Source organism: Trichomycterus rosablanca, chromosome 16 (genome assembly GCF_030014385.1).
Source record: "Trichomycterus rosablanca isolate fTriRos1 chromosome 16, fTriRos1.hap1, whole genome shotgun sequence".
Lineage (NCBI taxonomy): Eukaryota > Metazoa > Chordata > Actinopteri > Siluriformes > Trichomycteridae > Trichomycterus > Trichomycterus rosablanca.
The window spans coordinates 7796038-7808401 of NC_086003.1; the positions used below are offsets into that span (position 1 = coordinate 7796038).

At 44.2% G+C, this 12364-nt stretch overlaps 1 protein-coding gene across 1 annotated transcript; it reads left to right on the forward strand.

Annotated features, from left to right (window-relative positions):
- Nucleotides 1-9969: 9969 nt before the first annotated feature.
- LOC134330842 (transcriptional regulator ATRX homolog) lies at nucleotides 9970-11915 on the forward strand. The gene is made up of 2 exons (XM_063012111.1): nucleotides 9970-11070; nucleotides 11902-11915. Exons 1-2 carry the CDS (start codon nucleotides 10257-10259, stop codon nucleotides 11913-11915), a joined length of 828 nt encoding a protein of 275 aa, XP_062868181.1. The 5' UTR covers nucleotides 9970-10256.
- The last annotated feature ends 449 nt before the right edge of the window (nucleotides 11916-12364 follow it).

Genomic DNA, 12364 nt, shown 5'->3' on the forward strand with positions numbered 1-12364 from the left:
ATGGTTGCTTCACTTTGTTGTGTGCAATATTTATTGTCTATGAAATTTGTAAATAAATGACTGGAATTTGTGTTCTGTCTTTTTGTCTAATCTATTATACCATACACTGATGAGCCAAAACATTAGAACCACCTTCCTTAATATTGTGTTGGTCCCCCTTTTGCTGCCAAAACAGCCCTGACCCATCGAGGTATACAGTGTATCACAAAAGTGAGTACACCCCTCACATTTCTGCAAATATTTCATTATATCTTTTCATGGGACAACACTATAGACATGAAACTTGGATATAACTTAGAGTAGTCAGTGTACAGCTTGTATAGCAGTGTAGATTTACTGTCTTCTGAAAATAACTCAACACACAGCCATTAATGTCTAAATAGCTGGCAACATAAGTGAGTACACCCCACAGTGAACATGTCCAAATTGTGCCCAAATGTGTCGTTGTCCCTCCCTGGTGTCATGTGTCAAGGTCCCAGGTGTAAATGGGGAGCAGGGCTGTTAAATTTGGTGTTTTGGGTACAATTCTCTCATACTGGCCACTGGATATTCAACATGGCACCTCATGGCAAAGAACTCTCTGAGGATGTGAGAAATAGAATTGTTGCTCTCCACAAAGATGGCCTGGGCTATAAGAAGATTGCTAACACCCTGAAACTGAGCTACAGCATGGTGGCCAAGGTCATACAGCGGTTTTCCAGGACAGGTTCCACTCGGAACAGGCTTCGCCAGGGTCGACCAAAGAAGTCGAGTCCACGTGTTCGGCGTGATATCCAGAGTTTGGCTTTAAAAAATAGACACATGAGTGCTGCCAGCATTGCTGCAGAGGTTGAAGACGTGGGAGGTCAGCCTGTCAGTGCTCAGACCATACGCCGCACACTGCATCAACTCGGTCTGCATGGTCGTCATCCCAGAAGGAAGCTGACGCACAAGAAAGCCCGCAAACAGTTTGCTGAAGACAAGCAGTCCAAGAACATGGATTACTGGAATGCCCTGTGGTCTGACGAGACCAAGATAAACTTGTTTGGCTCAGATGGTGTCTAGCATGTGTGGCGGCGCCCTGGTGAGAAGTACCAAGACAACTGTATCTTGCCTACAGTCAAGGATGGTGGTGGTAGCATCATGGTCTTGGGCTGCATGAGTGTTGCTGGCACTGGGGAGCTGCAGTTCATTGAGGGAAACATGAATTCCAACATGTACTGTGACATTCTGAAACAGAGCATGATCCCCTCCCTTCGAAAACTGGGCCTCATGGCAGTTTTCCAACAGGATAACGACCCCAAACACAACCTCCAAGATGACAACTGCCTTGCTAAGGAAGCTGAAGGTAAAGGTGATGGACTAAACCCAATTGAGCACCTGTGGGGCATCCTCAAGTGGAAGGTGGAGGAGTTCAAGGTGTCTAACATCCACCAGCTCCGTGATGTCATCATGGAGGAGTGGAAGAGGATTCCAGTAGCAACCTGTGCAGCTCTGGTGAATTCCATGCCCAGGAGGGTTAAGGCAGTGCTGGATAATAATGGTGGTCACACAAAATATTGACACTTTGGGCACAATTTGGACATGTTCACTGTGGGGTGTACTCACTTATGTTGCCAGCCATTTAGACATTAATGGCTGTGTGTTGAGTTATTTTTAGAAGACAGTAAATCTACACTGCTATACAAGTTGTACACTGACTACTCTAAGTTATATCCAAGTTTCATGTCTATAGTGTTGTCCCATGAAAAGATATAATGAAATATTTGCAGAAATGTGAGGGGTGTACTCACTTTTGTGATACACTGTATACTGCACTAGACCCCTGAAGGTGTGCTGTGGTATCTGGCACCAAGATGTTAGCAGCAGATCCTTTAACTCCTCTAAGTTGAGAGGTGGGGCCTCCATGGATTGGACCTGTTTGTCCAGCACATCCCACAGATGCTCGATTGGATTGAGATCTGAGGAATTTGGAGGCCAAGTCAACACCTCAAACTGGCTGTTGTGCTCCTCAAACCATTCCTGAAGCATTTTTGCTTTGTGGCAGGGTGCATTATCCTGCAGCCATCAGGGAATATCGTTTCTGGGTATACATGGTCTGCAACAATGCTTAGGTAGGTGGTACGTGTCAAAGTAACATCCACATGGATGGCAGGACCCAAGGTTTCCCAGCAGAACATTGCCCAAAGCATCACACTGCCTCCTCATAGTGCATCATGGTGCCATGTGTTCCCCAGGTAGGTGACGCACACGCACCCGGCCATCCGCGTGATGTAGAAGAAAACGTGATTCATCAGACCAGGCCGCCACCTTCCATTGCTCCGTGGTCCAGTTCCGATGCTCACGTGCCCATTGTTGGCGCTTTCGGCGGTGGACAGGGATCAGCTCGGGCACCCTGACTGGTCTGCAGCTATGCAGCCCCATACGCAACAAACCGGGATGCACTGTGTATTCTGACACCTTTCTATCAGAACCAGCATTAACTTCTTCAGTAGTTTGAGCTACAGTAGCTCATCTGTTGGATCTGACTACAGCTCTTGTGGATTGTTCCCGGTCTGCAGTGGTCAGTATCAATCAAAAGTGGTCCAAGGAAGGAACAGTGGTAAACCGGCGACAGGGTCATGGGCGGCCTTCAAATTCCCCAGATCTTAATCCAATCGAGCATCTGTGGGATGTGCTGGACAAACAAGTCTGATCCATGGAGGCCCCACCTCACAACTTAGAGGAGTTAAACGATCTGCTGCTAACATCTTGGTGCCAGATACCACAGCACACCTTCAGGGGTCTAGTAAAGTCCATGTAAAAGGGGGCCCAACACAATAGTAGGTCATAATGTAATGCTTCATCGGTGTATGTTATTATTATTTTAAAAATATTATTGATATTATATTGTTATTATTGCCAATACAGCATCATTGAGAGAAACTTGGAACCAATCCATGTACTCAGTGCTCATATTACTTTCTTTATTCTCTCTGACAAATTGGAAATCTAAAAATACTGCCTACAAATTGCAAGAGGATTTTTTCACTTGATCGTTCAGGTGTCATTTGCAAACGTGATACTTCACAAGCTTTTCACTACGTAGTAAAGGAACACATATGCCGACTGAAAGACTAGAGGGTCGGATGTCACCGTTTTATTTGATGAGCTGATTTTCAAACTGTCTGTTTTATTCTGCTCCTTAAGACAAACATGAAATATTTAACAAAGCATGTGTGGTGCCTATCATGTAGCTTCTTGGGGGTGCGGTCCTAGACAAAGACACACACCTAAGTTGCTTCTCTTTAGAATGTACTTATGTTCACTGAGCACTTTATTAGGTACACCTATCTGTTACATGCATTTATTAATTCATTTATAAGCTACACCTAACACACAGACAAATTTGTGGGTACACAATTACTGACTGTAGCCCAACTGTTGCTCTGGACATTGGGCCAACCTCCTGTACATCCTTCATATTACCTCTACTGTCTAAATCTTACTTGGGTACTGGACCATTCTCAGCACAGTGACACTATTATGGTAATAACATGGTAGTGTGTTGTACTGGTATGAATGTATCAAGTGTTGTTGGTATTTTTTAAACAGCTTGATATCAATACTTGGAGGAGAACAGTGCTCCAAGCAAACGTATAAAGCCAAAGAACTAGAGGAGGATTAAGACTTACAGTATTAGAGGGAAGTAAAATGTTGCACCAGATACAACATACAGTACACTACCATTCTCATGTTGGTGTCAAAGTGTACAGAGCAACAAACGGGCCACATTTAGTAATTGTATAACTTCATCTTTATGGAAGGTGTAGCTTAGAAAATAATTAATAAATGTACAAACCAGATAGGTGCTCCTAATAAAGTGATCACTTCCATGGCCACAGGTGTATAAAACCAAGCACCCAGGCATACAGACTGCTTCTGCAAACATTAGTGAAAGAATGGGTCGCTCTCAGGAGCTCAGTGAATTCCAGCGTGGTACCGTGATAAGATGCCACCTGTGCAACAAGTCCAGTCGTGAAATTTCCTCGCTGCTGAATATTTCACAGTCAACTGTCAGTGGTATTATAACAAAGTGGAAGCGATTGGGAACGACATCAACTCGGCCACGAAGTGGTAGACCATGTAAAATGAGTGCGCAGAGGTCGCCAACTTTCTGCAGAGTCAATCGCTACAGACCTCCAAACTTCATGTGGCCTTCAGATTAGCTCGAGAACAGTGTGTAGAGAGCTTCATGGAATGGGTTTCCATAGTCGAGCAGCTGCATCCAAGCCTTACATCACCAAGCGCAATGCAAAGCGTCGGATGCAGTGGTGTAAAGCACACCGCCACTGGACTCTAGAGCAGTGGAGACGTGTTCTCTGGAGTGACTAATCACGCTTCTCCGTCTGGCGATTCGATGGACGAGTCTGGGTTTGGCGGTTGCCAGGAAAACGGTACTTGTCTGACTGCATTGTGCCAAGTGTAAAGTTTGGTGGAGAGGGGATTATGGTGTGGGGTCGTTCTTCAGGAGTCGGGCTCGGCCTCTTAGTTCCAGTGAAAGGAACTCTTAATGCTTCAGCATACCAAGAGACTTTGGACAATTTCATGCGCCCAACTTTGTGGGAACAGTTTGGGGATGGCCCCTTCCTGTTCCAACATGACTGCGCACCAGTGCACAAAGCAAGGTCCATAAAGACATGGATGAGCGAGCTTGTCAATGATCTCAAGGGAGCTGGGAGCAGAGAAATGCTGGATATGACCCCAAGAACACCATCCCCACCGGGCATTTCTCTGCCTCCAAACACGGCGAGTGGAGTTGATGCCAAAGAGCTCAATTTTGGTCTCATCTGACCATATCACATTCTCCCAAGCTTTCTCTGAATCATTCAGGTGTTCATTGGCAAACTTCAGACGGGCCTGTACATGAGCCTTCTTAAGCAAAGGGACTTTGCGGGCACTGCAGGATCGCAATCCATTACGGCGAAGTGTGTTACTAATGGTTTTCTTGGTGACTGTGCTCCCAGCTCCCTTGAGATCATTGACAAGCTCCTCCCGTGTAATTCTGGACTGACCTCACCTTTCTCAGAATCATTCTTACCCCACCAGGTGAGATCTTGCATGGAGCTCCAGAGTGAGGGTGATTGATTGTGATCTTGTATTTCTTCCATTTTCGAATGATCGTACCAACAGTGGTCTCTTTCTCACCAAACTTCTTGCTGATGGTCTTGTAGCCCATTCCAGCCTTGTGCAGGTCTACAATCTTGTCCCTGACGTCCTTTGATAGCTCTTTGGTCTTGCCCATGGTGGTCGAGAGATTTGAACGGAAGAAACTGATTCTGTGACAGGAGTCTTTTATACAGGGACAGGACTAATTTGTGTGCCTTTTGTGCACATAACCGGTCTGTGGGGGTCAGAATTCTTGCTGGTTGGTAGGGGATCAAAAACGTATTTCCCTTAATTAAATACAAATTAATTTATAACTTTAATTTATAATTAATTTATAATTTTTTCTGGATTTTTTGTTGATATTCTGTCTCTCTCTGTTAAAATAAACCTTCCATAAAAATTATAGACTGTTCAAGTCTTTGTAAGGGGGTAAACTTACAAAATCAGCAGGGGATCAAATACTTATTTCCCCCACTGTATAGGTGGTGTTTAATTTTAGATTTTGGGAATGGGTGGCCACCTTCTTCTGCAATCTTTGACCATGATCCTACCTTACTTACTGTGCACTTAGACCAAAATACACTTGTGTCCTCTTTGGGGTCTAGCTAATTTTATAGCCATTGCTATGACTGACTGATAAAGGTCATCGAAAGCCTTGAACTTTTGTTCTATATCTCTTTAGTGCTATTGTCGTGGTATCTCTGTGTTAAATCGTTTGGCCATGTTAATGTGATCACATCGACTTGAAATCTGCCTTAATTATTTATCGGAGGTAGTTAAGCACCTTTAATTATCACTGCTCGGCCGATCTCTCCCTCTCTCTGTCTGTCTCTTTCTCTCTCTGTCTTTTGTTCATCAGGTGTCCTCTTTCTCTCTGTGTCTCCTGTCTTTCTGGCTCCAGACATCTCTCTACCTGTATGTATTTCAATGCTGCTAATTAAGGGCCACATACTGCATATAGAAGATCAAAGCATCCCAATGTGGATTCATCAATTTCCTATACATCTGGCACCTCTGCCACTTGCATGACACCCAGGGGCCACAGGCTACACATCAGGGAATACCGTTTCCATAAACATGGTCTGCAACAGTGCTTAGGTAGGTGGTACGTGTCAAAGTAACATTCACATGGATGGCAGGACCCAAGGTTTCCCAGCAGGACATTGCCCAAAGCATCACACTGCCTCTGCCGGCTTGCCTTCTTCCCCCAGGTAAGCGACGCACACACACCCGGCCATCCACGTGATGTAAAAGAAAAAGTGATTCATCAGACCAGGCCATCTTCTTCCATTGCTCCGTGGTCCAGTTCCGAGTGCTCACGTGCCCACTGTTGGCGCTTTCGGCGGTGGGCACCCTGACTGGTCTGCGGCTATGCAGCCCCATACGCGACAAACTGTGATGCACTGTGTATTCTGACGCCTGTCTATCAGAACCAGCATTAACTTCTTCAGCAATTTGAGCTACAGTAGCTCGTCTGTTGGATCGGACCACACGGGCCAGCCTTCCCTCCTCACGCGCATCAATGAGCCCTGGCCGCCCATGACCCTGTCGCCGGTTTACCACTGTTCCCTCCTTGGACCACTTTTAATTGATACTGACCACTGCAGACCGGGAACACCCCACACAAGAGCTGCAGTTTTGGAGATGCTCTGACCCAGTCGTCTAGCCATCACAATTTGGCCCTTGTCAAACTCGCTCAAATCCTTACGCTTGCCCATTTTTCCTGCTTCTAACACATCAACTTTGAGGATAAAATGTTCACTTGCTGCTTAATATATCCCACCAACTAACAGGTGCCGTGATGAAGAGATAATCAGTGTTATTTACTTCACCTGTCAGTGGTCATAATGTTATGCCTGGTTGGTGTATATATATATATATATACTGATTTTATCAGCTCTACTTACCATATAGAAGCAGTTTGCAGTTCTACAATGACCAACTGTAGTCCATCTATTTCTCTACATACTTTTTAGCCTCCTTTCACCCTGTTCTTCAATGGTCAGAACCAAGCAGTCCTTGCTGCACATGTTGCAAAAGACAACTGTGACAATTGTAAAATGTAAATGCACACCTACCGGTCTAATGTGCTAGCCCACCACTGCTTTCAAGTACAAATCTCAGCTGGGTGCCTACACAGACACTGGCTACGTCCAAGAGGTATGTCCTCACCAATCTGCGATTGCGACCCCTCCTGTCTGGTTGTAGGTACCTGCACATAGACGGAGAATAATGGACATTAGTGCATGACTCTTGGTACACAATACTGCTCTCTGTGTGAACCCACTTTGTAATAGTGGTTGGCTGTTACAAATGTGTTGTAGCAGAGATGTTCACAAGTCACAAAACACGAGTCCGAGTTAAGTCACGAGTCTTTAGGCTAGAGTCCGAGTTAAGTCACGAGTCTTTAGGCTAGAGTCCGAGTCAAGTCACGAGTCAATATAACATACACAAAACATATATTGGAAATCTAGCGTAGAAATAAACAAATAATATGTAAGTTCAGATAAAAAAACAACAACAGATTAGCTGTATTTTGCCGTTTTACTTAGTGCCTTTACTTTCCTAGGTACCAGTTAAAAGCTTATTTTGTTTTCGTTGCAAATCACGGCACAGCGGCCAAAATCCAAAACACAGCAAAAAATCCATAACCACTGCTTACCTTAGCTTATGTTGTTCCAGATGCTATTACATTTATAATCGTGTGTCCCATTAGGAATAGAATTCGTTATTTTGTAAATGTGTAATTAAAAACCTCCAAACTTTTTTTAGTTGTGAAGTAAAACATGAACTCGTTAGAAAGCCAATCAAGCGTTTCATTGACATCATCTGTGTGACGCTGATTGGTTCAGAAAGCGGTTCTTACAATCATTAGCGCCAATTCTGTAGGAACGTTCCACTCACATTATCCGTTACTGTGAAGTGCACTACGTAGGGTATTCCACCATTTTAAGTAGGGAGCGACGCTTCATCACTACGCCGGAAGCTGGCTGGAACATTTACCCATTGCGTGCATTGCAGTTTAAAACGGCCGGAGCGTTATTAGAGAGCAGACAATGACACAATCAGAATGATGTCGGATCATATATTTTATGCAACTCATTTTATGCGAGTCACGAGTCAAGTCTGAGTCATTTGAAACGAGTCCGAGTCAAGTCTGAAGTCGCCGTGTGTGCGACTCGGACTCGAGTTCCCATCTCTGTGTTAGAGGGGGTGTCTCGGCCTCAGTCCGGATAGGCATCTGTGGTGGTAAGTAGTGATATTTTGGGCATTTGGATATGACTAGGTTGGGAGAAAAGGGAAGTTGCATAAACAGAATAAATAAAAATGGATCCTGACTGATTTAATGCTTAGGCCTAGAGACACTGACATTAAGCAGTAGATCACATGGAAGATGGATATTGCAACAAGCAGTTGACTAAACATATCAATTCAATACCTCTGGTTGTTCATTCAAGATATCGGTTATAAAAATCAAGACAGATTAGATCCCATCTAAGTAATAATTGCGAAACAATGCATTCCTATACTTTTCTTGCAGGTGTGTGTGTGCATGTGTTTGGTAAAGCTATCCGTGCTTTATGAATAATGAAGGTTCTAAAGCCCATCCCTTCTCCTCTCCTTACACTCTCTCTTCTCACAAGCTTCTCCATTTTCACCCCCCCCCTCCACTCAGGTTGTAGCGGTTTTACCTGGAAATAGCTGCTGTTAAGATGTTGCGATAATTAAACCGAGTCGTGTATACATGACAAGAATCTTCCTTTATTAGCTACAGTCCTGTCCACTTACCATATAGAAGCACTTTATAGTTCTACAACTACTGACTGTAGTCCATCTGTTTCTCTGCATGCTTTGTTATCCCCCTTTCATGCTGTTCTTCAATGGTCAGGACTCTCCCAGAACCACTACAGAGCAGGTATTATTTAGATGGTGGATCATTCTCAGCACTGCAGTGACACTGACATGGTGGTCGTGTGTTAATGTGTGTTGTGCTGGTATGAGTGGATTTTTAAACACCTCACTGTCACTGCTGGACTGAGAATAGTCCACCAACCAAAAATATCTAGCCAACAGCGCCCCATGGGCAGCGTCCTGTGACCACTGATGAAGGTCTAGAAGATGACCAAGTCAAACAGCAGCAATAGATAAGCGATCGTCTCTGACTTCACATCTACAAGGTGGACCAACTAGGTAGGAGTGTCTAATAGAGTGGACAGTGAGTGGACACGATATTTAAAAACCAGCACTGATCCAGCACAACACACACCAACACACAACCACCATGTCATTGTCAATGCAGTGCTGAGAATCATCCACCACCTAAATAATACCTGCTCTGTGGTGGTCCTGTGGGGGTCCTGACCATTGAAGAACAGGGTGAAACAGGCTAAAAAAGTATGCAGAGAAACAGATGGACTACAGTCAGTAATTGTAGAACTACAAAGTGCTTATATATGGTAAGTGGAGCTTGTAAAAACAAGGAGTAACCAGTTTGGCGTCTACATACACGATTGAAATGATTGGCTATATGGGCCAGTGGTAGCTCAGTGGTTAAGGTACTGGACGAGTACTCGAAAGTTTGCTGGTTCAAATCCCACTAATGCATTTACATTCACACTTTTATCCAAAGCGACTTACAGTACTGTGACAGTATTTTGTCTGAGCAATTGAGGGTTAAGGGCCTTGCTCAAGGGCCCAACCTGGAAGTATTGGGGCTTAAACCAGTGACCTTTTGATTACTAGTCCAGTACCTTAACTGCCCTGGCTACAACTGGATAGAATTTGGTCAAAATTGATTGGCCACTAATTTGTGATGGTATCTGAGAGCTGTAAAATAGCAAGTAAACACCAATGAGAGAGAGAGAGAGTGATGTAACAAATAGGAATAGGTTATGATAAAGGAGTGTCTGTAGGGCATGGCATATAATTTGATGTCTACCAGGTCACATGACCCACTCCCCCATGCAGTAATAATTCATGAGCTTCACACTGCATAGCAAGACCCATATCAAGCTGCACGCTGAGGCTCAGTTCCAGCTGCACCCTTGGACCCACGGTCAGGCGGCGCCACCCAACACCGCCGTAACAGACGAGGGAAACGCCGTGCCCTTCACCCGGATTAATAAAAGATGCCGGCGAGAGTGAAAAAAAGCCCAGAAACCGAAGAAAGAGATGACGGAAGCGAAGAGAAGAAGCCAAAAAGAAGAGGAAAGAAGGACTCCTTTGCCAGCCAAGACGCCAGCCAAGTCGCACCAGATGGTGAGAAGAAGAGGAAGAGTTCCAAGAGAACGGCTGATGAAGAGGGAGAGAAAGTAGAGAAAAAGAAAAGAGAAACAGAGGAGAAGGTAAAAAAGAAAAAGAACAAAAAGAAGGATGGTGAGCAGATAGATGGAGAAGAGGACAGCAATGAGCAGAACAACAATGAACCAGTCCAAAAGGAAAAGCGGAAAAAAGAGAGACCCCCGGCAGCAGAGGAACGTGAGGAGGTGAAAAAAACAAAAGAGAAGAAGAGAAAGAAAAAGAAGAAAGAAATTGAGAGTAAGGTGGAGGAAGCTGAAGAAGGATTAGAAGAGGAAGATATGGGAAAGAAGAGCAAAGCTGGGAAGAAGAACAAGAAGTCGGAGGATGCTGAGGAGGACGAGGAGGTCCAGGAGGAAGAGACGGAGGAGGAAGAAGATAAGAACAAGAAGAAAAAGAAAAAGAAGAAGGGGACGGATAGCGATGAAGAAAAGAAAGGGAAGAAAGGCAAGAAGTCTAAGGTCAAGCATGTGGACTATTCTGACCTCTACCAGCAGGAGCTCCTGAATTATAACACTGAGGAATCTGATGCATATGAGGAAGAATATTACAAAAAGAAAGGTAGACATCCAAACCCTGTCTTTATTTCTTTGACTTTTAGCTCTCTGGCTTCTATACACTGTCCCCCTATGTCCCATGAGCCAGGTACAGTGACACGATTGCATCATTTTACTATTTCTGTCCATTGCTTTCCAAACTCACTTAATTCCTGTAGACCTGTTAAACCTTTAAGACCTTTCTGGAAGAACCAATGCTGCCATATTGGCTTTCTTTAAACTCAATGTTCTTGGCTGAAACTTTCTTACATTTACTTTGATTTTTATTTGATTGCAGACAGGATGAACCTGAGATATTTCATGTTTTATCTGCTCAACTTCATTTCATTTATTAATAAACATCCATTCCTGCATTTCAGCCCTGCAACACATTCCAAAAAAAAAGTTGGGACAGTAAAGCATTTACATTTCGCATTTTTCATTTCAAAATTCTCCACACATTCTCTATTGGGGACAGGTCAGGACTGCAGGCAGGCCAGTCCAGTACCTGTTCCCTTTTCCTCCCGATTCCTTGAATTGTTTAATGATATTATGCACTGTAGAGGGAGAAAGCAGGCTAAAAAAGTATGTAGAGAAACAGATGGACTACAGTCAGTAATTGTAGAACTACAAAGTGCTTATAATATAGCTTGTAAAAACAAGGAGTAACCAGTTTGGTATCCACATACATGATTGAAATGATTGGCTATATGGGCCAGTGGTAGCTCAGTGGTTAAGGTACTGGGCGAGTACTTGAAAGTTTGCTGGTTCAAATCCCACTAATGCATTTACATTCACACTTTTATCCAAAGCGACTTACAGTACTGTGACAGTATTGTCTGAGCAATTGAGGGTTAAGGGCCTTGCTCAAGGGCCCAACAGTTTGCAACCTGGAAGTATTGGGGCTTAAACCAGTGACCTGTTCCCTTTTCTTCTGCAGCCATGCCTTTGTAATGTGTGCAGCATGTGGTTTTGCATCGTCTTGTTGAAAGATGCATGGACGTCCCTGGAAAAGATGACGCCTTGAAGGCAGCACATGTTGCTCTAAAATCTCAATGTACTTTTTTGTAATAATGCTGCCATCACAGAAGTGTAAATGACCTTTGCCAAGGGCACTGCCACAGCCCCATACCATGACAGACCCTGGCTTTTGGACTTGTTGCTGATAACAGTCTGGATGGTCCTTTTCGTCTTTGGTCCAGATCACATGAAAAAAGACCTGGAATGCTGATTAATCTGACCACAATACACGTTTCCACTGTGTGATGGTCCATCCTAGATGCCTCAGAGCCCAGAGAAGTCTACGCCGCCTCTGGACATGTAAGGCTTCGTAAGGCTTCTTTTTTGTACAGTAAAGTTTTAAGTGGCATTTGTGCATGTAACTCTGTATTGTAGTGCCTGAC

What these genes read in the sequence shown, in the direction of transcription:
- LOC134330842 (XM_063012111.1), top strand. Translation starts at nt 10,257, where the DNA reads ATGCCGGCGAGAGTGAAAAAAAGCCCAGAAACCGAAGAAAGAGATGAC.